This window comes from Nicotiana tabacum, chromosome 1 (assembly GCF_000715075.1).
Source record: "Nicotiana tabacum cultivar K326 chromosome 1, ASM71507v2, whole genome shotgun sequence".
NCBI classification, from domain to species: domain Eukaryota; kingdom Viridiplantae; phylum Streptophyta; class Magnoliopsida; order Solanales; family Solanaceae; genus Nicotiana; species Nicotiana tabacum.
Genome location: NC_134080.1, coordinates 192,983,858 through 193,010,237, shown reverse-complemented (window position 1 = coordinate 193,010,237; position 26,380 = coordinate 192,983,858). Strand labels below are relative to the sequence as shown.

The 26,380-nt window shown below is 37.9% G+C and overlaps 1 protein-coding gene and 1 long non-coding RNA gene across 3 annotated transcripts; both read right to left on the bottom strand.

Moving 5' to 3' along the window:
- Positions 1-4,413: 4,413 nt before the first annotated feature.
- LOC107771237 (uncharacterized) lies at positions 4,414-8,662 on the bottom strand. 2 transcript variants are annotated; one of them, XR_012710831.1, is made up of 5 exons: positions 8,031-8,660; positions 7,689-7,804; positions 7,258-7,421; positions 5,570-6,007; positions 4,414-4,593 (listed from the first exon to the last, which is right to left on the bottom strand). It is a non-coding gene; the product is annotated as an uncharacterized LOC107771237 (long non-coding RNA). The 2 variants fall into 2 exon arrangements; XR_012710830.1 differs by having other exon boundaries at positions 5,570-7,421; positions 8,031-8,662.
- A 261-nt stretch (positions 8,663-8,923) lies between these two features.
- Positions 8,924-11,078, bottom strand: LOC142164599 (uncharacterized). Its single transcript, XM_075222596.1, has 4 exons — positions 10,483-11,078; positions 9,723-10,273; positions 9,093-9,421; positions 8,924-8,983 (listed from the first exon to the last, which is right to left on the bottom strand). The coding sequence occupies exons 1-4, from the start codon at positions 11,076-11,078 to the stop codon at positions 8,924-8,926; spliced, it is 1,536 nt and encodes a 511-aa protein (XP_075078697.1).
- Between the last annotated feature and the right edge of the window lie 15,302 nt (positions 11,079-26,380).

The window sequence follows — 26,380 nt, the reverse complement described above, 5'->3', positions numbered from 1 at the left end:
GAAAGTGGTGCGAGTCATATCTTCACATGCTTGGCATTTCACAACAATATAGTCCGCGATGACTCTGACCTGCTCTCGGATTCTACCCTTTTCCTGAAGCAGACACCCGACCTATTGATTCCGGGCTTCTAACACCTGAGTGTCGTGGAGATGTTGATTTTGCAACTGTTGCATTTCTTCCTCCAACTGAGCCATCAAATCATAATAGTGTTCCCTATCAGCCTTGAAGTCCTTGGCTTGCTTGGTTACTTCATTCTCGAGGGTAGTCATTTTTCTCTTCAGGCTGGTGATTGTCCCTTCATACTTTCTTTTCATTTATTGCACAAACCTTGCCCGCTCTTCCGCCTTCTTTGCCCATTGTGCCCGGACTTTGGCTAGGTTGGCCTCAGACTTTTCCAGGTCATCTTGACACTCAAGGGTTTTCTTTTTCAGACTACTTATAAGCCTTTCATCCGCTCGGCTTCTTTTCGGGTTTCTAACAGCTGTTCTCATTTTCTGAATTTGGGCTTTGAGGGCTTCATTTTCCTGAGTTAGCTTTTTCTTCTCGCCTTCATCCGCGGCTGCTTGCAAACCATTCTCAAACTGAAGGTCCATGACTTGCTTTTCTAGCCTGCCTATGGTGGCTCTGTACTAATTTTCTTTGGCCAGCCAATCCCATTGCTCTTGTGATGCTCCGACAAATTCTTGAAGATGAGGTCTTTTGGCCGGCCTTCCAAACTCAACTTCCCTTTTATACCAGGCAAGATATCCTGGTGCAACTTCACCTCTGGAAAGATCACGCACTCGAGTGTTCGCCGTCAAGTACTGACATTCTCTCCAAATTTGGCGGACTGCTGCTTCATGAAACTGACCATCGGGACCAATCTCGACCACATGGCGACTAATGTCTTCATCCCTGGGAACCATTTGATATCTCCCTAATTGTCTCAAAACCCGGTATGGGGCATAAGGATGGATACTCCTGAGACCCATCAAAAGGAAATGAGGCCCGGTAGCTGACATGTATATGATCTCATCTACGTGAAGCCACCCAAACGTCCACTCTATTTGACTTACACTGATGCAACGAAGATGTGATACCCATTCTATAACCTCTTTTGGCAATCTGATCCCATCAACTCTCGTATAAAATTCCTCTATGCAGGTTTTCTCTGTCAACCCATAACTCAGGAATTGAGGACGATGGCATAGATGTTCAATCATCCACATCTGCAGCAACAAGTTGCACCCCTCAAAAAAGTCTCCTCCGGCTTTGCAGGCTGTGAGAGCGCGGAAGATTTCAGCTACTATCATGGGTACGAGGGTGCTTTTGGCCTGAGTAAGCAAAGTACTGACAACCCTAGCTATTCGTATGTCGATATTTCCATCTTTCCTAGGAAACACCAGAAGTCCCAAGACGACCACTATAAAAGCAAAACACATGTGTTCTTCCCATTTGAGGCGGTTCCCTTTGCTACAAATTTTGTTTCCTGGATTGTTAAACCCTCTTATGTGACCGTATCTTTGGTATATAAACTGCGGAGTGAAAAATCCTGCGGCCAAATCTGGGTTATGGACCCCCCTACTTATCTTTAAGGAATCTAGGAATCTGTGCACAACGGCGACTCTTGGAGCAACCAGATACTTGTGTCTCAGAGGAACTTCAACGCTCCCAATATCTCCGGCTATTAGTTCCAAAGTTGGGGTGAGTTCAAAATCTGAGAAATGAAAAACGTTGTGGGCCGGGTCCCAGAATGTAACCAATGCATTTATGATGTCCCCTCTAGGCCTGATCTTCAACAACCCGGTGAGTCCTCCCAAGTATAGATTGACCTTATCTTGCCCTGATTTACCCAGATCTTCCCACCACATACACAGCTCCAAAGGGATCTTGTTCATGACTGTTATTGGCAAATTTTGACTCGTGCTCATTCTGCACATTTATTAGGGTGATTAAGCAAAATCATGACTCATTTGACTCAAGAAAAGTTAATTTTTGAAATTGTCATTTCAAAAATAAAACCCGGCTTTGCAAATACGGTCTTTCAGCACTTCCAGGGAGAAGATTTTAAGGTTGTACTTGCTAACCGGCCAAAAATTCGAAAAAGAGACCAAAAGTGGTTGTTCTTGCTAAAACAGCCTTCCGGCGTCCTTTTGGGGACATTCGGCTATTTTAGACAAAAATGGCATCACCCTGCTTATTTAAAATAAAATAAATTTTTTTGTTCTCTTGGGCTATTTTTGCAAAAGGAAAGTTGGACCCGATGGGGGTTGCCTACGTATCCCACATCTGGCGAAAATCAAACTGGCTTAGTTCGGGCAATTCTGACAAAACAAAAACCAACTCTTTTTTTTTTCTTCTTTTTTCACAATTTTTTTTCTTTCAAATTTTGGCAGAGTTTCGGTATGTTTTGGACATTGGTTTTCAAAAACAGGCAATTATCTCTCTCAGTCCCCACATTTTCCTTTTCAACTTTTTCTCTATGAGCCGGTCAACATGCAAATCTGAAGCAAATGAATGCACAAGTATCAAGTAAGATGCATTATGATGGTCTTTTCATTTCGGGTACACCTGTCCTAGACAAACCCAACCCTTGTGTTGAGTCTCCAAAGTCAAATGCACATGATGCAAACAAACATTCCTACTATGGATCCGGTATGAGGTTGAGTTATTCTGGGTTCAAAACCTGAGTATGTGTTCTAGACTGTGTACCCGAGCGGACAACTCGAACCGAGGAGGGGGCTACGTACCGGGAACCAAAAGGCCATCCGGCTTAGTAACTTGTCCGAGCCTCTTTCTTATTTCAAGGTATGACACTAACAGAATAGGGAGTCTCGACCAGCGAGCACATCCCTGAAGATGAGAAGAGAAGGGTTTTGTAGCAGTTTATATACAGTTCAAATAGTATCAAAGCGGTAAAAACAATACTTAGCACATTAGGCCCAAACATGTAATCAGATAATAAATAAAGCCAAATATAACAATTCATCTAAGCTCGAATTATGAACCCTGAACCAGAAGTTCTGGGTTCCAGTCCCCAGCAGAGTCGCCAGAGCTGTACACCTCCTTTTTTTCTACACCCCGAAAAGGGTATAAGGGAGTTTTTTCCAACTTAAAGTGACAATTGAAACGGGATTCATTTATTATTAAAAATTCAGAGTCGCCACTTGGGATAATTTATGGTGTCCCAAGTCACTGGTTCAAATCCCAAATCGAGGAAAAGATTGACTCTGTTTTACAGTCCGCGAACACAGAACCCAGGTAAGGAATTCTGCTAACCCTGGAGAAGGTGTTAGGCATTCCCGGGTTCAGTGGTTCTAGCACGGTCTCTCAACTGTTATAATTGGCATATTATCTGATTTTAATACATGTTTTAGCCTATGGTTCAATTTTAACTTATTAACCGCTCTTATTCATTTTTAGGAAGATTGCAACGTCATTTAAAATATGTCTTGAACCACGTCACATAAATGCACCCGCGGTCTACGACACATTTTATTTAACGTTGTTGGGATTTGGATTTGGGTCACATGAAATGCACACCCGAGTTTAGGAAGGTAATTTTAAATTACGCGCCTAAAGCAACTACGCATTTTTCAACTTTGCGAGGGCCATAGAAAATTCGCTAAATGGCATGCCTCGAATTCTAAGGATTTAAAATTAATTAAATGAGGGCCATGAGTTTTGAGGTTTTATTGTGGACGGAGTGGTATAAATTAATAAGTATAAAAGGCCTAAAGAAATGGGTTAGCTACATGTATATCACTGGAGCCTTTTGTTATAGCATACTACAATTCAGAAAGGTGGAGTTGGCATTTATGTGAAAATAACAAAAGACAGGTGCCAGCTTTGGGTTCATCTCCATATCATCTTCAAAAGACCGACTTTCATTTTCAAATTCTACAAAGAAACTAACAAAATTTTATAACAAAATAATGAATCTTAAATGACCATATGAGCACAAAAAAAAACCATGCTGAGAACTATTCGGATGAACTAGAAGAAACAAAACAAACATGGACATACAAAAATGTATTTTAAACTTGATTATAACAAAGAACACTTAAAGTAATTAATTTATTTAACACTATGCTAAAGAGAAAGTTGTAGTATCACTACTATAACTTCTACAGTACTATTTTGAAGCAGAGGAGGTTGAATCTTCACATGGTTAATTTAAGAAAATATACAATCAATAACATAAATTGAAGATAAGATCCTTCCACTAACGCAATCTATTTTTTTTTTTACATCTTAATGTTGACAAATTGTTCAACTGCACATACTTCATTAAATTTCAAAATATGAACATGGTGCTACATGAGCTTGAAATGAAAATGTAAACAAAACAATACCTGCTGGTTACAAGTCATGAGCCAAGAAAAAAAAACAATAAAAAAAATAAAGAAAAAAAAAACAAAAACGAGACAGAGTCATGAACATACTAAAATAGCATTAACTTTTGCAAATCTCAATTCACTCAATCAAAGAAACATCATTCGTGCGAACAGATCCAATACGAAAGAAACTTTATCAAAAGAACTAAATCAATTTGCTTCTGCTTCAATAAAGATGCTCCGACATTTTTTAACTCAAGGGATTGAATTACATACCTACAAGAGAGTGAATTCAAATGAATAAAATCCGAAAGTTGTAGAGTCAATACAGTAGCAACAACAAAATATCTATCAACTCTTCTTCAAACCCAAGATTCAAGGCCCGAAATGTTGAAAGAAAAATTTAATGAAACTTTTCAACCTAAATTTCTCTTCTCCCCCTCTTTTCTTTTTTTTTTCTTCTCAAATTTTCTCTTCTATTTATAGCAAAATTTTCGAGATTTTTCAGATTTTTTTTAAAAAGATATTTTATTATTTTATTATTTTTTAATTAAAAGAAATCCCATAAATTACTTTTATTTTTTTATAAAAATAAATCCTACCTTTCTTTACCTTTATTTTTAAAATTCCAACTTTAATTACTTTTATCTTATTTAAAATACCACTTTTTTTACTTTTAAAAGAGAATTCCACTTATTTAACGTTTCTTAAAAAAAACAATACACTTTCTTTTGCTTTTCTTTTAAAAATGCTACTTTCTTTTACTTTAAATTTTTTTAATTTTCAGATACCTTTATATTTATTTTTCAATTCCAACTTTCTTTTACTTTTTATTTTTTTAAAATTTCCACAAAACTTTACTTTTATTTTTTTTATTCAATACTTCCCTTTGTCTTATTTTTTAAATCACTCCTGAAAATTAAAAAAAATTAATATTTTTTGGAATTTTTTTATTATTTTAAAAATAAAAATAAAATAATAGTAATAGTAATAATTCACCTTTTAAATTTTTGTATTTTTACCCTATAATAAAAAGCGTAACAAATCTAAAAATTATAGGTTAAAACCCCTAAAATATTTACATAGAAGAAGTGATAAAAAATTAAATATTGTCAAAAATTAGGTGCTCACACTCATCAGTGTCTGATTCACTACAATCTTACAAAAACAAACAAGAAAAGGTAAAATTAATTTATTGGAGCACAATTACAAAAGAACAGAACAAAAGAATAGTATAAATAAAATGATTTACCTTCTTGTTCGCAAAGCCAATCTCTAGTACACAACTTTGCCTCTACATATGCAGGCAAAATAGAGCTTTGAAACTTTCCAATAATACGACCTCCAATGCTAAAGGTAGACTCTGAGGCAATAGTGCTAATAGGTATACTTAAGACATCTCGTGCCATCAATGAGAGTTCTGGAAACCTTAGTCTATTTTCCTTCCAAAAGGCAAGCACATCCAAATCTGGATTTGCTTTACGATCAAGATTAGGCTCCTCCATGAACAAATCTAATTGTGTTTTACCTCTTCCAGACTCTTGGTTCTCAAACACATCAAACTCTTCAAGCTCATCCCTTGCTTCATTGTACATCTACCATAAGCATGCTCCTTCATTAAGGAAATTGAGGTCGAAGGTACCAAGTATTCTTTGAACAACAATTGCAAATGATCTTCAACAATTTTTACCTTCGCATCAGCAGTCGCAGGATCAATTTTGGAGAAGCAAAATTTCACAAACTTCATTTTATATCGAGGATCAAGGACAATGGCAAGTGATAAGATCTTACTGTAAGATCTCCAATATTTTTGAACTTCCTTAACGTTAATGTAGTCATCTCATTCATAACTAGGTCACTACTATTTCTTTCTTCCTCTAACAGCATTTGAATTTTCCATACATTAGGTAGATACAAATTGGCAATTGGATATTTGCTTCCGGAAAATAATGTAGTGATATCATAAAATGGCTTCAAAACCTTAGCAACCGTCTCTACCCTTTTCCATTCCTCCTCAGAAAGAGCATATTTAAAATCAGTATCAACTAACTTATATTGAATATAAGCTTGCTGGTAGAGGAGAGCACTTTCAAGCATTTGAAAAGTAGAATTCCAACGAATAGTCATATCTTGGCGAAGCTTCTTTGAGCACGGTAGCCCAAGATTCTTAATGCATTCCACAAATTTCAAAATTCTTCCTTCCGAATGTTTAATATGCTTAACACCTTCTCTAATTTTTACAATAGATGCATCAGCTTTTTCCAAACCAGCCTTCACTATTAAATTCAATATGTGGTTCCCACAACGAACATGAAAGAACTTTCCATCACAAACTAGTGAACGCCTCAAAGATAAATGTTCTTTTAAAATATCAACCACACCCCTATTGCAACTATCATTATCCAATGTAAGAGTAAAGATCTTCTTTTCAATGTCCTATTCCTTAATAAACTCAATTAGTAAAGTACCTAAAACTGAACCAGAATGTGGCGGGGGCACACGACGGAAAATTAATACTCTTTTTTGAAGAATTCAATTCAAATCAACATAATGAGCAGTTAAACACATATAGCCATTTGATGCTACAGAAGTCCACATGTCCGAAGTCAAACACACCCTACTAGGAATCGCAGCAAGCTCATTCTTTAGAAATTCTTTTTCCCTATCATACATTTTCAAAATATCAGACTTGGCAGTATTACTTGAAATGGTTTTGACAGTTGGATTTAAGTACAAATGGATATCCCTATTTCCTTTATGCTCGACAAGGCTGAAAGGATAATTATGCTTTAGAATAGCCACAGACAATTTTTCCCGATAAATTGCTTGATCAACTAGCTCACACCTACGCTCTTGCGTATTATTTATGTGTGCATCAATATGTCGCTTCAAATTTGAAGTTACAGACTTAGAATCTGCTACATAGATCATTTTACATACCTTACATTGCGCTTTGCCCCTTTCACCAATACTAGCACGAAGCAATTTTTGAAAAGTATTCCAAACAACGGAAGTATTTTTTTAGCTCGTTTTGCTGCGATTGACGAACTAACATCACATGACTCCTCAATAGCCTCCTTATTAACCTCCGTAGACATCTCTATCTAACATAGAAAGCAAAAGTTCAAAATATAACACTGGCATATTTGGACTCATTACTAAACTCATTCCTGAGCTGAAATTTCTAGTGAAATAACTTGAGAAAATTTATAACTTACATTTGGGAGAAACACAGAACAAAGAATCTAATAGTTATAAGCAGTCATGCAGACATTCGAAAGTGTAAAAATCAAAACCCCATAAGAAAAAGGAAAGACAGAAGAAAAACTGGGGATTGATTTATATTTTCCTTTTGTGTGAAAAATAATTACCTGGTTTGTGGATAGAACGCCGATTTCCATAGGAAAAGGAAGTTCTCGTTGAGTGAAATCGGCAGTAGCGAGATAGGTGCTCTCCGTGTTGGGAGTTTATTGGACTTCTAATTAGCCTATACAATCACAAATTCAAAATGATATATTTCTTGGAATTAATTTCACCATAGAAAGCAGTTATGATATATTTCTTGAATTAAATTTGGAGTGATAAAATAAATAATAACTTCTGCTTATTTTTAGAGCTAAGCACCAACCCTAGCTCTAAAATTTCAAAAAAAAAAAGAAGGAAAAGAAGAGGATGAGGAAGAAGGTTTCGGGGGACTGGGGCAGAGAGGTTACCCTTAAAGAGATTGATGAAAAGAAACCATCTGTTGAACGAGACGAGATCAATACTAGAAAATATGTCGTGAAAGACTGAAAGTAGCGTAGATTACCAACCCATATATTACCCAACTTTTACCCACAAATACCCATATTTTATGGGTAAAATATGGGCTAAAGCCCAAATGTGACCTACTTAAAATATCACTCATCCAGCCCAATAAAATATGGGCGGATTGGGCGGGCTAATAAAATCTGGGCCTATTTTGCCAGCACTAACCGCAAGAAACTTTGGACTTCTTGGATTGTATTTCTGCAGCTGTCTGCCATCGACACTTTTTTGGCCTTCCTGGCTGAACTTGACCAACTAATGGTAGCACGACTTCTTCTAATATTTCTCTAGGAATGTCCCAATTGCTCTCTTCGGGTATTGGAAATACCTTTTGTTCATAGGTTTTTACCATGTAATCAATACTAAAGTATACTGAGCAATACTCGTACGCACTCATTCCTTCCTTTGTCACAACTGCCAACGCATGTGGGCACGACATTTCATCCTTCTGAAATCTACGGCATGTGCATGTTCTTTCGTTCTATCCACCACATATCGCATACCATCTTCCAATACTGTATATAATGAATAGCTTGATGGCTTCACCTGTAATATGTTAAAATTATTATGTATAAAATATATAGTATATATATATATATATATATATATATATATATATATATATATATATATATATATATATATATATATATAGTATAGTATAGTATAGTATATACGCATATTACCGTCATCCTATGAGATTTGATCATGTTTTTCTGCAGCATGTCATCATATTTCTCACTCAGCTTTGTGAAGGTATACATGGCAGTTTTATTGTTTTCATAATTCCAATCACGAATCAAGTTCGCCATGTATTCAACCAAAGGACAAATTGGTAAGTCTCTTGCACTTTTATTTGCTGCATTTATCGATTCCGCAATGTTAGAAGTGATAGTTGTTGTTCTGTTGACTGTTGAATGCGCTATTGACCATCTATCATATCCGATTTTGAGTAAATATGGTCTAACCCTCTTGTCAAGGTCATCAATTTCACTCATATGATGCTCAAACTCTTCAATCGTGTATGCTTTCGCTGCTGCAAAAAATAGATCCTTCATAAGCAGTTGATTCTTCTTGAACTTCACTTTTATGTTGTTCCACAAGTGGAAAATGCATACACAGTGAGGCACACTTGGAAACACTGTTGAAGATGCCTTTGCTATGCTTTCATGTCGGTCAGATACTATACACATTCCTTCTCTTACACCGTATGTCTCTCTGAATCTTTCGAAGAACCATTCCCAAGATGCTTCGTTCTCTGAATCAACAATAGAGTATGCAAGCGGGAAAATTTTACCTGCGTCCATAGATGTTATTTATAAGCAGACATCAAATATGCGAAACACTATATATGTTATATTATCACCAATAAGTATATTGTATGTATGGTGTTGCATCAATTTATAATTACAGTATACTATACAATTGTAAAAACTCATCAATAGAGTCGAACAAAAAAAAAACAAAATCTGAAACTAACTGGGAGCTACAATATATAAGCAAATGAACTTTAAACTCACTTCTATTCATTCTCTTACAAGTAGAAAGAAAACTTATAATTAGTAGATAATTTTAACTCATCAATATTTTAAAATTACCTGCGTCATCTTGTGCTGAAGCAGTGATTATTGTTCCTCTATATGTAGATTTAAGAAAGCTGCCATCAACAACGACGATTGGTTTGCAATACTCCCACCCTTTGATCAATGCATAAATAGCTACAAATAAATACAAGAATGATCCATCATCAGTTTTCTCTAATCTATATACGGACCCGGGATTTGTATGCATCAACATGTACAAGTAGTTAGGAAGCTCTGTATATGATTTGCTTGGGTTCCCTCGCACCATTTCAAGAGCCTTCTCCTTCGATCTCCAAGCTTTCATATAATTCACATCGAAACCATGAATTTTTTTTATGTCTCGCCTTATATCTGCTGGAGTATACACAGTCTTCGGATCAACGTACTTATCTTGTATAAGATATCCTATGAAATCTGATGTAGCGTGACGTTGTGTATACATTCGTTCTTCGACCCCATAGTTGTGAACATTACTGAACTTCCTCACTTTAAATATCTTAGTTTTATTCAGTCTGGAAGATACAAAATTCCAAGTACACATGTCGTCCACGCATACGAGACAATACCTGTTGGAAGAAAAATATGATATACTGAATATGAAAACATTATATTTTATACCTATAAGCAATATAATATATATAGTAACTTAACATTTAATATTTTGCTACTAGTTCTATCTAATTAATACACGCATACATATTTTCAATATACTATATACATGTTTTAACATTTCAGTGTTGCAAAGAAGAAATTTACATAACAATACTAAATATACCTTTTTGTACAGGAACTCTGAACTCTGAACTGAAAATTCTCACGGATTGCGCAGTGTTTCATAACACTTATAATGGTTTCTTTGTCTTGGTATAACTGACCTTCTTCGATGTTTTGATTTGATGGGTCTCGAATTATACTATGTTGAGCTTCATCTATGTCGTCGAATTCTTGCCCGTTACATATCACCCTTGTTGCTCCATTTTCCAGCAAATCTGGTATATTTAAATCATATACGCGATGTGATGATGTTGCAGAACTTTTTGGATTCACATGTTCTCTGTCGACTGCATTGTTCTTGAATGTTATGCATAGCGGATACGAAGTGATCTCTGTCTTTTTCATCTTTAAATCTATATACAGTTGTACATTCATATCGTTTGATATGGAAATTGGTGGATACCCTTCCTGAACAATATACTTAATATCAATCAACTTTGTACAACTCCCCCCTTTGATTTGCTTCGATATTGTCGTGACCAACTCTTCATAATTGCAGCTCGAATTGATCAAAATCCCTTCGGCATCAAATTTAACATATCTGCGATTGTCTTGCCAAACACCATTGTATTGAATCAGAATTGATACATTCACCATTGGTTCTTAGAGTACAGTATCTTACCTTAGGTATACAAAAGATGGAGTTTCACGAAGAGAATATGCAATAATCGATAGTTTTCATACCAGGAAGAGAATATGCAACTACGGCTATTACCTATTTTTGGGGAATATCGAGGGTTTGTTATGCGGTAGTGTTGTAGTGGTAACCTAATAGGTGTATATTGATAATTAATAATTAACAAATTAGAGAATATTTAGGGTCTAAATACCTAAATATACGCTTACCAAATATCCTAGAAAAGTTTCATACGTTAAGGATCTGATGACATTCACCTTAAATAGGGGAAGTTACCTTATTTTTAGATTATATATATAATATATATATGTTGTACAATTTGTAATTCAAAACCAAGTTGTATATTATGGAATTTTTTTCAAATCCTTAATTAATTATGAAAATTTCCCAATTATTATACCATGTTGAATGTGGTATAAAATAATACTGAAATCATCATGTAATAATAAAATAATTCCGAGAATACGTATGTCAAAAACCTAAAGTTGAAAACTCCAACCAAACATGAGAGATAAAACCATCTTACGTTTTGTCCTTAAATTATTTTCTTTATTCTTGGTACCAAACGACCCCTAAGTAATTTTTTTTCTTTGTCAGAATAACAATTTGCCTTCTTGTCGCCTGCGTTTTCCCAAAAGCTAATATTGGAAAAACCTCGCACATAACAAGAAAAAAGACGAAATTGTTTTAGCTGAAAATGATGAATAGATTTTGCGTGTGTAAAATGATTGTGGGAGTAAGAGGAAAGAAAAGTTTGGCATAGAAGAAAACGAAAAAATAGTTGAAAGAAAGTCAAAAAAGAAAATCTAGTATGATGATTATGGAATCGGAATTGAGTTATATGCAGTAACAATATAAGAAAATTTTATATTATCAATACAATCAAACTTGATATATAGTAGTTTATTATTTTATAACATTGGCTTGCAAAGACATTGAAAAAAATACTACTATGAATGTAGGAGAATAACCAGACTTTGTTTGGCAAGCTTCTCCAAATTCAAAAGTATTTTTTTTCCAGAAAAGATATATTTGTTTTTTGTCAAGCTTTTAGAAGGAAAAAAGTACTTTTGAGCAGAAACAAAATCAATTTTGGAGAAGCAGAAAAAGTAGTTTCGCGTACTTTTTTGAAAAGCATTTTTGACAAAAATATATTTGGAAGCACTTTTTTAAAAGTTTGGTCAAACATTAATTGTTGCTTAATGTGCTTTTTAAATTAATTAACTAAACGCAAACTATTTTTTACCAAAACTTTACTTATTAAAATAAGCTGATTTTAGAAGCTTAGCTAAACCGCTTATAAATTTTGAATGCATCTTATACTTTTAAGACTTGAAAACCAACTTTTCTTGATGTACCTCAATCACTACACGATTAAAGCATCTCCCTCTAATCCAAATTTATCATATAATAAGATCTAATAAAAGAGAGAAAGACGCTCCATACCAGAAATCTTTTCATTCCATCAAAGTTCTGCAAATTAATTAAGAAGTACTATCACCAATATTTTTATTTTCTATCTAGTTAAATTCAAGAAAATTCAACATTTATGTATATTATATACACTATAATTTTTCATTGAACTCCGCCGATGGATTCATTAATTGCACAATATGGCTATGCAGTTTTCAATAGGAAGGATTGTTACGTCAACGTCTCTCATAGATTCAAGGAATGGTCCATTACACAAAAATGGGAGATGTTAGGCAATTGATTTACTCGTACTCATTACATTTGACTTTTCATCTATATATGTAATTACTGCGGTAAAACTCTGAATTCACTTTTGACTGCACATGGCATGGAACAGAGTTGGCCATAAAAAGAAAGTGTAAGGTAACTCCCTTTCTTTCCGAATCCATCTAACAAATACAAGCATCTGTCAGTACGTTCGTAAAGTGTTCGAAGAAATTTTTGTTTCATTTTTGTACTATAACCAGCTGTATCTAACGATATATTCGGATAAGATTTATTAATTGAAATTTGAAAAAATATATTTGAAATTATTGAGGAAAAAGATTATTTGGAATCGTTTAACCTTATTCTTGTGCAAAAATCCTAAGTTCTGGTCAAAATTTTTTAAGCAATTCGAAAATTCTTGTTATCCTGTGATAACAAGAGTGTAAAATTAATAAAAACCTTCTGCCAAGAAATTGCTAGTTGGTTTAAAGGTGATAAAAGGCAAGAGTACTATACTTTAAAGAAATGTATTATAAATTACAAAATTTAAATTTTTGTAAGAATTTAAAATGTAAGAGTCATAATTGATTAGTTGAAAAACAACTAAGACAATCATATGCAGGTGTAATAGCATAAGTTGTGGTATATTCACGGGGCGGAGGTAGAGTAAAACTTATGGGTTCGTCCGAACCCAATATTTTTTGTTCAAACTATATACTTTGTTTTAAAAAATTATTGAATATGTACGGATTATTAATTTAAAACCCAATAACTTAAAAGATTTAGAATCCCAAATTCATAAGTTTTAAATCCTGGCTCTGTGTCACGACCCGGATTTCCCACCCTCGGGAGTCGTGATGGAGTCTACTAATATGAGCTAGGCAAGCCAATTATTGAACCATCTACCTTTTTACCAATCTTATTCTCTTTAACAATTACGAAGAAATAACATTTAAACGACGGAATATAACATAAGCGGAATAAAACAATAAGCCATCTGAACATGAATATCTATTACAACTGTTTGAGTCTCGACTACCCAGAACTGGTGTTACAGTTTCACAAACGGTCTAAGAATTCTACAAATAAAGGTCTGAAAGAATTAAATATAACACTGTCTCTGGAAATACATGTAGAAACAGGAAAGTAGATAGAAGGAGACGTCAAGGCCTACGAACGCCTGCAGGGCTACCTCGGGTCGCCTGATGAACAACATTCAGCAATCTCACTACAGTCCGAAGTCTACACACTGGGGTCTGCACAAAAGAGTGCAGAGTGTAGTATCAGCATGACCGACCCCATGTGCTGGTAAGTGCCCAGCCTAACCTCGGCGAAGTAGTGACAAGGCTAGGACCAGACTACCAAACAAACCTGTGCAATTTAACTATATACAGCGGAAAAGAAGTACAGAAAGAAACAGTCATATACAGTCAAGTATGGGAGGGGGAAAACATGCTGTGGGGAAACATCGAGTAGTAACAGAAGAGCAACAAATAAATATGAGGATCACCACAGTTCAATTGAAAATAGGAAGGGGAAATCATGTTGCGGGGTACAACAAGTATAAACAGGAAACCAACAATTTAGTGTAGAGAAATCGTAACACAGTTATCAATAAAAATTAGGAAATCAAACACAAGTGCACGGCATCACCCTTCTTGCTTTTACTATCCCTCACCAAAATAATACACGATATCACCCTTCGTGCTTTAACACTGTCTCACCAAAACAATACATGACATCACCTTTCGTGCTTTACGCTCTTCCTCACCCAAACAACAATCACTAGGCAAATAGGGTAAGGGGATCTATAATCTCGAAATAAAATCAAGCAACAACAGAAAATCAGTAAATAAACGTAAAGGACAACATAACTCAATTATTAGCAAGAATCAGGGAAATCAAGGACAAGTGCACCGCATCACCCTTCGTGCTTTTACTCTCGCCCTCACCCTAAGAATCAATACAATAGGCACGGAATGGTACATCGTGCGGCATGACATCACCCTTCGTGTTTTACACACTTTCCTCACCATGCAATCAATATAATAGGCACAGAATGGTACATCGTGCGGCACGGCACCACCCTTCGTGCTTTACACTCTTTTCTCGTGAAACAAACAATGCACGACATCACCCTTCGTGTTTTAACTCTCTTCCTCACCCAAACAACAATCACAAACAATAGGGCAAGGAAATAAAGGAAATTGCAATAACAATCCCGGCAAGGGAGCAACAAGTCAACAATTAAATCCCGGCAAGGGAGATAACAATTAAATAAACAATAGCCCGGCAAGGGTGACAACATAATGATCTCTTCTCTTTCTCATTTTTTTTACTTCACGATTCGCTTCACAACTCGAGCCAATGCTCTAGAGGTTCAATTATCACTTATACATTCACAACTCATTTCACAATTCAAGCCAATGCTCTAAAAGTTCAATTGTCACTTATATTTTCACAATTCGTTATACAACTTGAGCCAACGCTCCTCAATATTCATAGGTCACAATTCTTTCCACAAACTTTATACAACAAATAGAAACCATCACCAAGGCATGAAAGATACAACGAAGTCATGATAATCACAATATAAAGACTCACGGGCATGCTAGACATCAACGTATAGATACTCGTCACCATGCTTATAAGTCGTACTCAACAATTACCACATAGCAAATAGGACTGGACTCCTAATCCCTCACCTAAGGTTAGACCAAACACTTATCTCGAACTTTCACGGACAACTCAAGCCTCAAACACCGCTTTTCCCTTTGAATTCGGCTCCAAATCAATTGTATCTATACATAATCGACTTTATAAGATCAATAAACCAATTCTAATGCTTAATTATAGCTTTCTAATCATTCTTCCCAAAAAGTCAAAAATTGACCCCGGGCCCGCTTGATCAAAACACGAGGTTCGGACCAAAACCCGATCACACATTCACCCACGAGCCCAAATATATAATTTGTTTTGAAATTCGACCCCAAAATGAGGTCAAATTCCCAAATAATCAAAAAGCCCTAACTCTACCTAAATCCCTAATTTTCTACCCTTAATCACATATTTTAGGCCTAGAAATCTAGTGGGTGTTGATAAAAATGGAAGAAAAACGAGCTTAAGTTTACATACCTATGAAGCTATGGTGAAGTTCTTCTTCAAAAATCGCCCAAGAGGTGTGGAGAAGATGAAGTTTGTGAAAAATAATGAAAATCCCGTATGCCATTCTGTTTTTGAAACTTAAAATAACTGGGCAAAATTGGTCATCGCGTTCGCGATGAGTTAGGTCTGACAGACCTTCGCGTTCGTGGAAGACGGCTCGCATTCGCGGAGCTTTGGCTCCTCAAGCCTACGCGTTCGTGGGCTAGTGGCCACGTTCGCGATGCACAAAATGGTGACCCCTCCCCGGGCCTTTAACCTTACGCGCTCGCGAGTGCATGGACGCGTTCGCGAAGGGTATCCCCCCCTCAGCCTCGCATTCACGTCTCAAGCTTCGCGTTCGCGAAGAAGAAATCTGGCACCTAGGAGATTTGCCTTACGCGTTCGCGAGAGGGACCACGCGAACGCGAAGATTAAATCCCTGGGCACTGAACAGCAGAAACCTGCAACATTTTGAGTTTCAAAAACCTTCCAAAACACATTCGAAACACACCCGAAGCCTCGGGGCTCAAAACCAAACATACGTACTAACTCAATAACATTATGCGAACTTATCCGTGCGATCAAATCACCAAAATAACCTCAATAACAACAAATTAAACCTCAAAATCAATGAAATATTTCAAAACTTCTTAAAGCATCAAACTTTGCATTTACGGTCCGAATAACGTCAAACGGATTCCGTTTCTTACCAAACTCGGCAGAATCATCTTAAATCATATATAAGACATGTACTAGATGGCGGAACCAAAATACGGGCTCGATACCAACATGTTCTAATCAAAATTCATTTCAAAATCCTTTAACCCATTTCAGAAAATAATTTTCTTTAAAAAAATTTATTTCTCGGGTTTGGGACCTCGGAATTCGATTTCGGGCAAACTCCAAGTCCCATATTTTCCTGCGGACCCTCCGGGACCGTCAAATCATGGGTCCGGGTCCATTTACCCAAAACGTTGACCAAAGTCAGATTTATTCATTTTATAGTCAAAATTTATCATTTTTCATAGATTTCCACATATAAGCTTTCTGGCTACGCCCGGACTGCACACGCAAATCGAGGTGATGCTAAATGAGGTTTTCAAGGCCTCGGAAACATAGAATTTAATTTAAAAGCAAGTGATGAACTTTTGGAAAGGTCATCACATTCTCCACCTCTAAAACAATCGTTCGTCCTCGAACGGACATAAGAAGGAAGTACCAGAGTCAGGGAAAAGATGGGGATAACGGCTCCGCATATCGGACTCAGACTCCCAGGTCGATGCATTAAGAGGCTGACCTCTCCACTGAATACGAATAGCAGGAAAACTCTTCGATCTCAACTGACGAACCTACCGATCTAGAATAGCTACTGGCTCTCCCTCATAAGACAAGTCCTTGTCCAACTGGACAGTGCTGAAATCTAACACGTGGGATGGATCGCCGTGATATTTCTGAAGCATGGACACATGAAACACTGGATGCACGGTTGATAAGCTCGGCGACAATGCAATTCTATAAGCCATCTCTCCCACTCGATCAAGAATCTCAAATGGGCCAATGAACCTAGGGCTAAGCTTGTCCTTCTTCCCAAAACTCATCACGCCCTTCATAGGCGACACTCGAAGCAATACCCGCTCACCAACCATGAAATCCAAATCTCGAACCCTGCGATCGACATAACCCTTTTACCTGGATTGAGCTGTACGAACTATCCTGAACTAGATCCATACCTAATAACTGAGCCTCTCCTGGCTCAAACCATCCAATCGGAGACCGACACTGCCTACCATATAAAGCCTCATAAGGAGCCATCTAGATACTCGACTGGTAGCTGTTGTTGCAGGCAAACTCTGCTAAAGGCAAAAACTGATCCCACGAGCCTCCAAAGTCAATGAGACAAGCTCGGAGCATATCCTCCAAAATCTGAATAGTCCGCTCGGACTGCCCGTCCGACTGAGGATGAAATGTTGTTTTCAACTCAACTCGCGTGCCCAACTCTCGCTGAACTGCTATCCAGAAATGTGAGGTAAACTGCATACCTTGGTCCGAAATGATAGATTCGGGCACACTATGAAGACGAACAATCTCCCGGATATAGATCTCAGCCAACCTCTCGGAAGAATAAGAGACTGCCACAGGAATGAAATGCGCTGACTTGGTCAGCTTATCAACAATAACCCACACTACATCAAACTTCCTCTGAGTCCATGGGAGTCCAACAATGAAGTCCATAGTGATCCGCTCCCACTTCCACTCAGGAATCTCAATCTTCTAGAACAAACCACCAGGCCTCTGATGCTCATACTTAACCTACTGACAATTCAAACACCGAGCCACAAATGCTACGATATCCTTCTTCATTCTTCGCCACCAATAATGCTGCCGCAAATACTGATACATCTTTGTGGCGCCCGGATAAATAGAGTACCGAGAGTTATGGGCCTCCTCTAAAATCAACTCGCGGAGTCCATCCACTTTAGGCACACAAACTCGACCCTGCAATCTTAAAACTCCATCATCACCTAAGGTAACCTGCTTGGCACCTACGTGCTGCACCGTATCTCTGAGGACACACAAATGGGGATCATCATACTGGCGATCACGGATATGCTCCAATAAAGAAGAATGAGCGACCGCGCAAGCTAACACCCGACTAGGTCAGAAACATCCAACCTCACGAACTGATTGGCCAAAGCCTAAACATCCAAAGCAAGCGGTCTCTCACCGATCGGAATATAAGCAAGACTGCCCATACTAGCTGATTTCCTACTCAAAGCATCAGCCACCACACTGGCCTTTCCCGGGTGATGTAAGATGGTGATATTGTAGTCATTCAACAACTCCAACCACCTCTCCTACCTCAAATTCATCTCCTTTTGCTTGAATAAATACTGAAGACTCTTGTGATCCGTGAACACCTCACATGCCACACCATACAGATAATGCCTCTAAATCTTCAACGCGTGAACAATGGCTGCCAACTCCAAATCATGAACCGGATAGTTCTTCTCATGAATCTTCAACTATCGCGAAGCATATGCAATGACTTTGCCATCCTGCATCAACACTGCGCCAAGTCTAATACCAGATGCATCACAATAAACTATACAAGGCCCTGAACCTATGGGCAAAACCAACACCGGTGCCGTAGTTAGAGTTATCTTGAGCTTCTGAAAGCTCGCCTCACACTCATCCGACCACCAGAACTGGGCACCCTTCTGGGTCAACCTGATCATCGGGGCTGCAAATCTCTGTAGTTGATGCTGGTCTAGGCCAGTTCTTGACTGCCTCAAACTTCTTCGGATCAACCTGAATACCCTCTGTTGATACAACATGACCTAGGAATGCAACTGAACTCAACCAGAACTTACACTTCGAGAACTTAGCATATAACTGACTATTCCTCAAGGTCTGAAGAACCACTCTAAGATGCTGCTCGTGCTCCTCCCGACTGTGGGAATAAATCAAAATATCATCAATGAAGACTATCACGAATGAATCCAAATAAGGCCTGAACACTCGGTTCATCAAATTCATAAAAACTGCTGGGGCATTTGTCAACCCGAATGACATCACCAAGAACTCATAGTGCCCGTACCGAGTGCGGAAAGTTGTCTTAGGGACATCAGATGCCCTAATCCTCAACTGATGGTAGCCAGATCTCAAGTCGATCTTCGAAAATACCTTGGAACCTTGAAGCTGATCAAACAAATCATCAATCCTCGGCAGTGGGTACTTATTCTTGATTGTAACCTTGTTCAATTGCTGGTAATCAATACACATTCTCATTGATCCATCCTTCTTCTTAACAAAAAATACCGGCGCACCCCAAGGCGAAACACTCGGCCTAATGAAACCTTTCTCAAGCAAGTCCTGCAACTGCTCCTTCAACTCTTTCAACTCGAGCTGGGCCATACGATACGACGGAATAGAAATGGGCTGAGTGCCTAGAGCCAAATCAATACAGAAATCAATATCCCTGTCGGGTGGCATACCCGGTGTGAGCACGTGATTTTTTCCCTACGAGAACTACTCCAAAAAAAATCAAAAAAAATAGTTTTGTGTTGCCTGTGATTTATTTGTAATTGCATGTGCACGTTTGTTTTTACTTTAATTATGAAGAAATATAAAAATATGTCGCATTTGCATTTAGGATTTAATTCTGTAATTAGGAGTAGTTAAGTGTGTTCTACAAAAATGAAAAATTCACAAAAAAATAATGTACTTCGCGTTTTAATATTTAATGTCAAAATTATGTAATTTTCTTTTATTCAATTTTGTGTGATATTTGTTTTTAAGAGTTAATTAGCATTTTAAGTTAATTTTGGTTTTACAATTTAAATTAGGATTTTTAGGTTTTTAATTTTTGAAGATTGGTTTAAAAAGGAAAGAGAACAAAAATGAAAAAATAGAAGAGAAATCGGACTGGGCTATATTAATTTTGACCAAATCCAGACCAAATTTTGTGTCTAACCCGGTCCAACTGATCCGCCCACTACGATCGTCCAAACGACGTCGTTTTTGTCACGCTCAGTCTGGTCCATTGATCTCACTTGATCAATGGTCCAGATCACTCCGCCCTCACCCGTAACCCCATACCCGACCCGTGGCCCCGAACCGCCCCATCCCCTACTAAAACCAAACGACGCCATTCCTATTAAGGGAATTGATCCAGGTCGTCAATCTTCATTGATCCAACGGACCACATTAATCTCACCATCTCAATATACCAAACTCCTAAACCTCTTACCCCCCTCATTTCCTAACCCCTCTTCCTCGTCTCCCAAACCACAGACCAAACGACCTCTCGAAACCCTAGAGCTGCCACCCCATGCCTTCGCCTGAAACCCGGCGGTAACGACGCCGTCGGCCACCCAAATAACACCCCTGAACCTCCTAACCTCCCTCAACACGATTCCATACTCTATTAACCTCGAATCACGCCACAGCTTCTCGAATATTCAATTACAGAATCAACCTAAAACCTCACCTTCTCCGATGACCCTCAAATTAACACCCCTGAGCCTCCTAACCACCCTCAACCTGAATCCTCACTCCGTTGTCCTCAAATCATCCCCGCCTTTTTCGAATCTTCGATCGAAGCTCAGGACCCAAAACCCTAGTTCATCTAATGAACCCCAAACTCACACCAGCTATCCACCTGACCTCCCTCGTGCCTAAAACGCCCTTGGTCTGGCTCGAATCGAGCCGGAACCGGACGAATCCTAAATCGACTGAACGAGCCCTAGAAGAACAAACCTAGGAATCAATCCAAAAGATTTGAGGTCTTAACCGACTGTAGTCAAGTGTTCTCAGTCGAGAACACTTGATTAAGGTCCGTTTTGGCTTCAAAGTCTCAAGGCGAAGTTCAAACTGAAATAGATGGGGTTTGGTCTAAAATATCGAGGTATTTCTTTTGTTTGCCCTTTTCTTTTGTTTTTGTCCTATTTCTGACTGATTAGTTCGTCATTTAGGTCAATTAATCCTCTTCCTCTTTCGGACCTTTTTCTGGTCCAGTTTTTCTCGTCTTGGCCAATTGGCATATGTTGCATCGTTTAAGTATGTTTGTCTTTTTAGTTTGGTTGTAAGGGTCAGTGCCCGTAATGTTCTTGCACAAAAACTGTGTTTAGTCTTGTAATTGGTTACTAGTATTACTAGTTCAAATGATCTCACTTTCTGTGATGTCTGATTCCTTGTTTGTTTTGTTGTTCATCATTTTACATATATTCAGTTATGTTCATCCAGTATGTGACAGTATTTCATTCATTTTGTTTGATTTAGGATTGTGAACATAGTTAGTCATTCCCATGTATCTGTGTCAATCATGGTCTGAAATTTGACCTTGGTAGTTCAATATGATTTTTGTTCAAATGCATTGGTCTTTATTTGTATGCTATTTGATCTGACCTGCGTTCTAGTTTGAATTACTGATTGAATTTGATAAGTTGTATTGGTTATAGTTGATGGATTTGGTACAGATTGAAAGGGGTTTGGGTAGGATAGTAATTTCAGGGGCTTTAGGAGGGTAATTTGGGAATTAAAAAGTTTAAAAATGGCTAGTTTAAGTGGGCTGTCAGTAAAGTACTTAAGTAACGTTAAACTAATGCATTTGTTAGTGCTAATGGGGAACAAAACATAATGGTATGAAAGGCTTTAAATGGAATGGATTAAGAAATGGATACCCATACCTATTTGAATTTAAATAAAGAAAAGACAAGGGTAGTGGGGAACAAATGAATTAAAAAGAGGAATAACATAATATAGTGGGGTTTGAGAGATGATGGGCAGAATTAGTTTAAAAATTCGTGCTTTTGAGAGTTGAGGGGGGCAGGCCTGCTTTGGGGGGTTATATATAGAGTCATTTTTAGACAGAAGGGGGATTCTAAAAAATCTGAAGAGAGACCTGGAGAGAGGAAAAATGAATCTGAGAAGAATATTTTTGAGTCTTGAATCAGTTCTGAGAGAGAGTTTAAAAGAAAGGGTACTGTTCTATTGAGTTCTAGGCAGAATTCAGATTCCAAGCACTTGTTCTTGCCCCTTTTGATTGTTGAATCTATTTGGCAGTCTATTGATTCTGTTTCTGAACTTATCCGAGCTCAGTTTGTTCTGTTTTGGGTGTCTGTATTGCTGTTGGTTGACAAACTCATTCTGGGTTGTGGTTGAGTGTTATTCTGGTTTTAAAACTGGTTTTTGGAGCTGTTCTGAATCCCATTGCTGCTGTATTGTCTGTTGCTTACCTGCTGCTGACTTCTCCTTCTTCTTGTCCTGTTTTCCAATCCAGGTACATGTTGAATCTCCACATCATGTAGAGTTTGGCTGAAATAAAATGAAATGGAAACCTAACTTCATTGGAAAACTTTAGTAGCTACTATATCTTCCTTATAATTGAATGTAATGGTTTGAATTGTAATTAGGACTGTTTGTTTACGTAATTTGGAATGGCTGAATCTACAACTTGTAATAAACCGCCTTTGAACTGCTTTGAACCAATTCAAATTCGTGACTATCTAACTGCAATTCAGTACAATGGGTGTATGTGTAGTTTAGTGTTCATTTATGTTTAAAAAGAAAAGTCGGAAACAGTTGGATTTGAAATCGAGTTTGATGTCCAGTTGAGCATGTATTGTATTGCAGTAACTCATATCATGCAGATTAGTTCTTAATATATAGGTGTTAACTAGCGTTGGTAGAAGTGTATGACCAATAGTCTAATCCTTGAAGGCTTGATATGCAATCTTGTTGTCGAACTCAAAGCTACCTCTTAATTTGCTATTTCACCTTTAGTAAAAACGGACCAGTAGTTAAAATAATCTAATCTTCAAACCATGTTCTGTTCATTTGAGTAAAAAGACGCAGTAATTTCGATGGGTACTTGAATTGATTCAACTGAAGCTGCGTCGGTCTAGTAATCAGCCTAATTCCAGGCCATCTGAGCTTTAGCGCTTTAACGAATGGCCCGGGTTTTACCTTATTTGTATACTCGCATGGGCATGGGCCAAAGACTACGTTGGGCCGGCTTTTGGTTGTGCCAATTCACATTTTTCGGGCTTATCCTTGAGCCTTGAGACATATTTGGTTTACAATTATTGTTTTAGGCCCTTGACAAAATCGATTAGGATTTTTCCTTATTTTTAGAGACAAATTAATTAGAAAATCTTAGTTCACTTTAGGATGGACATAATAATGAGTGAGACGAGCCTCGACAAAAAAAAAATACACAAGCTGTGGGGCCCTCTATACGTGTTGGTAAAATTACTTAGACTTCGGGATGAGCCGTATAGCAAAATTTCACGGCCTTACCCAAAATAATGATACGCTAGTCGCTTTAGGCGCACCTTTAATAATTTACTTTCTTAAACTCGGGTGCACACTTATGTGACCCAAATCCAAATCTCAATGGAGTCGAGATGTGTCAACAACCACGGTTGCATTGATGTGACGTGGTTCGAGATGCGTTTTCACGACGTTGCAATTCTCGTTGAAAAAAAATAACAAATAATAAAAGCGGTAAAAAGTTTAAATTTGCACATAGGTTCAATATGAATTAAAATCAGATAAATAAGTCGAATATGACAGTTGAGTGACCGTGCTAGAACCATGGAACTCGGGAATGCCTAGCACCTTCTCCCGGGTTAACAAAATTTCTTACCCGGATTTCTGGTTCGCGGACTGTAATACAGAGTTAATCTTTTCCTTGATTCGGGATTCAACAGGTGACTTGGGACACCATAAATCTCCCCAAGTGGCAACTCTGAATTAAATAATAAATCTCGTTTCGATTGTCCTTTAATTGGAAAAACTCCCTTTACGTCCCTTCACGGGGGTATAGGTAAAAAGGAGGTGTGACAGCTCTGGCGACTCTGCTGGGGATCAGAACCCAGAATCTCTGGATTAGGGTTCAAGAATTCGAGCTTAGATAAATTATTATATTTGGTTTTATGTGATTTTTACATGTTTGGGCCTAATGTGCTAAATGATGCTTTTACCGCTTTGATATTATCTGAACTGTATATAAACTGTGCCGAAACCCTTCTCTTCTTACCTCCGGGGATGTTGCTTACTGGTTGAGACTCCCTATTCTGTTAGTGTTATACTCTGAAATAAGAAAGAGGCCAGACAAGTTACAAAGCCGGACGATCCCGCGGGTCCCCGGTACGTAGCCCCCTCCTCGACTCGAGTTGTCCGCTCGGGTACACAGTCTAGAACAAATACCCAGGTTACAAACCTAGAATAACTCAGCTTCATGCCGGATCCCTAGTAGGAACATTTGTTTGCATCATGTGCATTTGACTTTGGAGGCTCAACATAGGGGTTGGGTCTGTCTAGGACAGGTGTACCAAAACGACAAAAGACCATCTTGATGCATCCTACTTGCTACCTATGCATTTGTTTGCTTCGAACTTGCATGCTGACCGATTTTTGAATACTTTGAGGAAAGAGAGATAGAGGTAGTTAATCGCCTATTTTGAAAAAAAAATCAATGTCCAAATAGCGTCGAAACTCTGTCGAATTTTTGAAAAAAAAGGTCTTGTTTATGAAAAATGGTTTTATTTGCCATTGAAAAGAGTCTTGTTTTCAGTTTTCAAAAGAAGTTTGTTTTATCTACCCGAACTACGCCGGTTTGATTCTCACAGGGTGCGGGATACATAGGCAACCCTCATCGGGTCCAACCTCTCCTTTTACAAAAATAGCAAAAAAAAATGTCAAATTTTAATTGTCAACGTAAATAAGTCGGGTGATGCCGTTTTTGGCAAGAATAGCCGAATGTTCCCGAAAGGGACGCCGGAAGGTTGACTTTGCATAAACGGCCACTTTTAGTCATTTTTGGATTTTTGACCGGTTGACTCACCCAGCTTTAAAGTCTTCGTTCCCGAAGTGCTGAAAAGCCATGTGCGGAATCGGATCTTCCTTTTAATCTGTGGAAAATTAAAAAATAGTCAATTTGTTAAGTCAAATAAATTTTATTTCTTAATCACCTTAATAAATGTGCAGGATGAGCACGATACAAAATGAACCTTTTTCAATAATGACTAAAATCTCTTTCAAGTTGCGGCTATGGTGGGATGATTTAGGTGGTGAAGGGCAAGAAGAGGTCAAGAAATATCTAAAAGGTCTTACGGGTTTATTGGAAATCCAGCCTCGGGGGGATATCATAAGAGCTTTGGTCACCTGCTGGGACCTGGCACACAATGTCTTCCACTTCTCCGATTTTGAACTCACTCCGACTTTGAAGGAAATAGCCGGGTACATCGGAAATGCTGAAGTTCCGTTGAGGCAAAAATACCTGATTGCTCCAAGAGCTGTCACTGTGCATCGGTTTTTAGATTTGTTAAAGATACCCAGGACGGTCCATAACCCAGATTTGGCCGCAGGTTTTTGTAATCCGCGCTTCATATACGACAGATACGGTCATGTCGGAGGATTCAACAACCCAGGTAACAAGTTATGCAGCAAAAGTAACCGTCAGAAATGGGACGAGCATAGACGAGTGGCTTTTATGATAACCTTTTTGGGCCTTTTGGTATTTCCAAGGAAAGACGGAAACATTGATCTGAAAATAGTCGGGTTCGTCAGTACCTTGCTCATTCAAGATAAAAGCACTCTTGTTCCTATGATAGTATCTGATATCTTCCGAGCTCTCACAGCCTGCAAAGCCAGAGGGAACTTTTTCGAGGGGTGTAACTTATTGCTACAAATATGGATGACTGAGCATCTCTGCCACCGTTCCCAGCTCTTGAGTTATGGTTCCTCAAAGAAAACTTGCATAGAAGAGTTCTACACAAGAATCAAGGGAGTCAGTCTCCCCGAGGGAGTTACGACATGGACATCATTCTTTCGGACCCTCACCGCCAGCCAAATACAGTGGACACTAGAATGGTTGCCCATTGATGAGGTCATCCATATGCCGACAGCTAGGACCCACTTTCTATTGATGGGG

What these genes read in the sequence shown, in the direction of transcription:
- LOC142164599 (XM_075222596.1), bottom strand. Translation starts at nt 11,078, where the DNA reads ATGGTGAATGTATCAATTCTGATTCAATACAATGGTGTTTGGCAAGAC. An exon ending in TTCAGCACAAGATGACGCAG is followed by an intron (nt 9,422 to 9,722) that starts GTAATTTTAAAA and finishes CTATGGACGCAG; the next exon opens with GTAAAATTTTCCCGCTTGCA. An exon ending in TTGATGACCTTGACAAGAGG is followed by an intron (nt 8,984 to 9,092) that starts GTTAGACCATAT and finishes CGATAAATGCAG; the next exon opens with CAAATAAAAGTGCAAGAGAC.